A 4,665-nucleotide genomic window follows, 5' to 3' on the forward strand; every position below is an offset into this window, starting at 1 on the left:
TATTTGCATATATTTGGTTGTCCTACTTACTTTCATGTCAGGGAAAGCAAGTTGGATCCGAGAGCAAAGACAACTCTATTTATGGACTTTAGCACTGGCATGAAAGGATACAGATTTTGGTGTCCAGATATGAAGAAATTTGTTGTGAGCAGATATGTAACTTTTGATGAGACTACTATGCTTAATCATAACAAGAATGGAAGTGAAAGTGATGCGACCAAGACCACAAGTGGTTCAAAGTATGTGGAGTTACTGAAAACTCCAGTTGTTCCAGTGAAGTCTGATGATTCAGACACTAGTCCTACAATTGATTCTGATGATGAGGATGAGAGAAATGAAGAGGAGACATCTACTCAAGAGCCTTCACAGTAACAAGATTTTATTGCAACTACTAGACCCAAAAAAGTGATTCGAAAGCCTATTCAGTATACTGACATTGTGGCATATGCACTTCCAGTTATTGAAGATGACATTCCTTCCACCTAAAGAAGCAAACATAAGTTTAGAGAGTGTGGAGTGGAAGAAGTCTATGGATGAGGAGATGAAATCTCTTCATAAGAATGAAACTTGGGAACTTGTTCAGTTACCAAGGGGAAATAAAGCAATTGGATGCAAATGGGTTTATCGAAGAAGATGGAATCTTTGGGTAAAGGAAATGTAAGATTCAAAGCTAGATTGGTAGCTAAGGACTATGCTCAAAAGAAAGGCATTGATTACAAAGTGGTATTCTCTCATGTTGTAAAGCCTTCCTCTATTCGTATTTTGTTGGCTTTGGTTGTGCAGTTTGACCTTGAGTTGGTTCAACTTGATGTCAAGACGACATTCTTACATGGTGATTTAGAAGAAGAGATTTATATGTCTTAACTAGAAGGTTTTGGTGTTGCTGGAAAAGAAAATTAGGTTTGCAAATTGCTAAAATCATTGTATGGTTTGAAGCAGTTTCCAAAACAATGGTACAAGTGATTTGATCGGCTCATAGGCAAAGGTACACAAGGAGTCAATATGACCATTGTGTCTATTTTCGCAAGCTACAAGATGGAACCTTCATCTACTTGCTTTTATATGTTGATGATATGCTTATAGCATGTAAAAGCAAAGTGGAGATTGAAAATTTGAAGAATCAATTGAGTAATGAATTTGAGATAAAGGACTTGGGAGAAGCTCGGAAGATACTTGGAATGGAAATTGAACAAACCAAAGGGTCATTTCTCGATTTATGCATGTCAGTAGGCATCTGGGTTGGCCACAAGGTAGTTCTCAATAAGCTTGAACAGACCAGTTGCCTTCTCTTTCCCAGCCTTAACATCTTCTTCCTTGATCTCAACATCACCTGTGGTGTGGTAGTTGCTGGTGCTCTTTATGATGGAACCTCCATCAGCAGATGCCACCAACTTAATCTCATAACTGATTTTCTCAACCTTGTCTGAAAGAGCATCTCCTTCAACCAAACTGTAGCTGTACACAAAGTTATCTTTGTCAAGCCCGTCGATCCGGTGCTTCACATAGCTGTAATGACTTCCTGTAAAATGAGGATTATAATTAGAAATTAAGAGATTAATGCTTTCAAGATTTATGTTATTAATTAGGCAAACAAGTTAAACTTAGAAGAGGCAATGACAGAAACCAACCTTCACCAAAGCTAATCTTCTTGATGGTTCCAACACCTCCATCTCCTTCAACAATTTCAGCACTTTTCACTGATTGGGGAGCAATCTTGGGGATGAGGGTGTCAGCTTCAAGAACAAGGGCTTTGAACAATCTTGGTGGGGGGATGACTGAGGTGGACTCGTCTGTGTATGTGAAGACACCCATGATGATGATTTTAGAGCTTAGAAAATGATCAAAGAAAGAATGAAAGTGTGAAAGGATTAGATGATTGGCAGGGATGATATTTGATGCTGGAAAATGTGAGAACTGGAGGTGCTATTTATAGATTGAGGCTGAAGGTCAGGCTGTGTGAAATCTGAGCTGTATATCAAAGACTTTAGATTTTGAAAATGAGAGTGAAAAGGACTTTAGATTTTTCAATTGAATGAATAAGGATATTATTGAGTCAGCAGTCAGCAGACTCAGCAGCACACCAGTTGTGTTGTAGTATTCTGATCATCAAAAAGGCCAATCAGAATGGACTGTGTACGTAGACATGTGTTTTAGAATATTCTATTAGAAAATTAATTAGCACATCAGCTGGTTGTAATAAGTTGGAATTTTTAAAATCAACTTGTAGAGGTGGCTTTCTTTGACTAAAATATTCACATGGGAAATAACCACTGAAAACTTGTCCAAACAACTTTATATCCATTGGGGTCACTTCACCCTTAACCTATAAATACTCCCTCTGGTGCTCACATTTCCTCACACCAATATCAGTCATTCTCTTTTAGCTTCCTCCACATTCATTCATTCTTTCTTTGATCATTTTCTAAGCTCTTAAATCATCATCATCATGGGTGTCTTCACATACGAAACCGAGTTCACCTCTGTCATTGCTCCACCTAGGTTGTTCAAAGCCCTTGTTCTAGATGCTGACAACCTCGTCCCAAAGATTGCTCCACAAGCAGTTAAAAGTGCTGAAATTGTTGAAGGAGATGGAGGTGTTGGAACCATCAAGAAGACTAGCTTTGGTGAAGGTTTGTTTCCACCACTCTCTCTCTGTCTACTAACTTGGTTTTCTAGTTAATATGTAAAATGAAAGCATTTGTGTCTTAATTTCTAAAAATGTTGACATTAACCACCCTCAAATTATGAAATTACAGGAAGTGAATACAGCTATGTGAAGCACCAGGTTGATGCGCTTGACAAAGATAACTTTGTGTACAGCTACAGTTTGATTGAAGGAGATGCTCTTTCAGACAAAATTGAGAAAATCTCTTATGCGATTAAGTTGGTGGTATCTGCAGATGGAGGTTCCATCATAAAAAACACCAGCAACTACCACACCAAGGGAGATGTTGAGATCAAGGAAGAGCATGTTAAAGCTGGCAAAGAAAGGGCCCATGCTTTGTTCAAGGTTATTGAGACCTATCTTGTGGCCAACCCTGATGCCTACAACTAAAACCATCTATTATATATACTACATGTTAAGGGCAACAATCTTATGTCCTCTCCTTTCTCTGTTTGTTCAGCAGGGTGGTTTTCAATTTTTTTCTTTTTCTCATACAAAAGCAGTCTATATTAGTTATGATTAAAGATTGTATTTGATTTCAATCTCAATAAATGGAACACAAATCATTTGATAGCTTTTTCCAAATTTGGTTTGCAATGTTTCCCCTGATTTCATGAATTCCACATCAATCGATGTTAAGTGTCCGGGCTAACTTAGCCAACAATCAGAATATAGAAGTATATCTTTTAAAGATATAACATTCGACCCAAATCAATTAGCAATGAGTTGAGAGGTCCAACATTTTCTTTACGTAAATGCAAGATATAAAATACCCCATCTTGAGACTTTGATTCTTTGGTTGGCAAGGAGGAGAGGCAGATTAGCTACTCTGGACAGGTTCAGCTATTTATAATAGTCTCACTGCTCATGCCTGGCTACCTGTTTCCCTTTGGTACCTTTGTTGTTCTTTGTTTCTTTACAATATATCTGTGAAGAAATCATGCTTAAATGTTTTTTTGGTTCTCCGTTGTGTCATGTTTGTGCAGATTTCTGTGAGTTTGATTGTCAGTTTTTATTGTATAATAAAGCACGGATATATGAGGTTCAACGAAAAAAAACAGTGAAGTAACAAATTGTCATTACCAAAAGTGCAGTAAAAGCCACAGCAGAAAATCCATAGAAAGGCCCCAATAAGCTGGGCTTTGTCCTTTCTTTATCTTCACAAAAACAAAATTACAATGGCCCAATTGGCCCAATTTAGAAAATAAGTTGATTCGAGCAAAGAGGAAAAATTGGTAAGATCAAATAAATGTTTTATTTTACCAATGGGGTTCTTGGTTAGATTGATTCAGGTCTTTGGTGTGCTTCCAAGTGATTTTGGATTTAAATTCCCATGGTACTCGTGCCTCTCAAGACCCTCTGAGTAGAACTCGAAAGCCTTTTAAAATAATTAAAATTCTAAAAGTAAAAAATTGGCTAAAATCTTAACATGTCCAAAGTTTCCGTGAAGAATTGACCATATTTTCAATTGGAAACATTTGCTGGAGATACAATTAGATATATTTAGTCATATACCCATTCTTAGCACTAAAACTATAAATAAACCCTACACCATTTAATTTTTATAAACATACCCAAAAAAATCCAAAAAATGACAGCTAGACCATTGTAATTTGGGCTCCTATATTGGGTATAATAGTGAATCTCCCAAGTGAAGGAGATGATAAGTTTGTCAAAGTTGTCGCTATGTACCCAATTAAGCACAATATAGTACGGAAGACCACCATTGTGACAAGTATTGGGTACATAGCGACGACTTTGACAAACTTATCATCTCATTCAATACAGATATTCAATCATTTTCTCGAGTCTTTTTGGTCATTTGCTAAACCCTATCAAATTAATTGACTTTTTCAAGCCATTTGTGGACAAGTACATTTAGCAATTAACAAAATCTAAAATTCTTTCATATTGAGTGCTATAATGCATGGGATCAAAAGGAAGTTATAATTTATTCATCTTTCTTATTGAAAGGGGCGATAATATACTAGATTCACACA

At 36.7% G+C, this 4,665-nt stretch overlaps 2 protein-coding genes across 2 annotated transcripts; one reads left to right on the forward strand and one right to left on the reverse strand.

The window, feature by feature from the left end:
• Window positions 1-1,223: 1,223 nt before the first annotated feature.
• On the reverse strand, window positions 1,224-1,896 carry LOC117616552 (major strawberry allergen Fra a 1.08-like). The gene is made up of 2 exons (XM_034345901.1): window positions 1,629-1,896; window positions 1,224-1,519 (listed from the first exon to the last, which is right to left on the reverse strand). The coding sequence occupies exons 1-2, from the start codon at window positions 1,810-1,812 to the stop codon at window positions 1,224-1,226; spliced, it is 480 nt and encodes a 159-aa protein (XP_034201792.1). The 5' UTR covers window positions 1,813-1,896.
• A 467-nt stretch (window positions 1,897-2,363) lies between these two features.
• LOC117632342 (major strawberry allergen Fra a 1.08-like) lies at window positions 2,364-3,250 on the forward strand. Its single transcript, XM_034365792.1, has 2 exons — window positions 2,364-2,630; window positions 2,757-3,250. The coding sequence occupies exons 1-2, from the start codon at window positions 2,447-2,449 to the stop codon at window positions 3,053-3,055; spliced, it is 483 nt and encodes a 160-aa protein (XP_034221683.1). The 5' UTR covers window positions 2,364-2,446; the 3' UTR covers window positions 3,056-3,250.
• The last annotated feature ends 1,415 nt before the right edge of the window (window positions 3,251-4,665 follow it).

The sequence above is a fragment of the Prunus dulcis genome, chromosome 1, assembly GCF_902201215.1.
Source record: "Prunus dulcis chromosome 1, ALMONDv2, whole genome shotgun sequence".
Classification (NCBI taxonomy): domain Eukaryota; kingdom Viridiplantae; phylum Streptophyta; class Magnoliopsida; order Rosales; family Rosaceae; genus Prunus; species Prunus dulcis.

Bases quoted from the DNA above. Each gene is read 5' to 3' on its own strand.
- LOC117616552 (XM_034345901.1), bottom strand. From the start codon at position 1,812: ATGGGTGTCTTCACATACACAGACGAGTCCACCTCAGTCATCCCCCCA. The intron at 1,520-1,628 runs GTTGGTTTCTGT...CTCATTTTACAG, and splicing joins GAAGATTAGCTTTGGTGAAG to GAAGTCATTACAGCTATGTG.
- LOC117632342 (XM_034365792.1), top strand. From the start codon at position 2,447: ATGGGTGTCTTCACATACGAAACCGAGTTCACCTCTGTCATTGCTCCA. The intron at 2,631-2,756 runs GTTTGTTTCCAC...ATGAAATTACAG, and splicing joins GAAGACTAGCTTTGGTGAAG to GAAGTGAATACAGCTATGTG.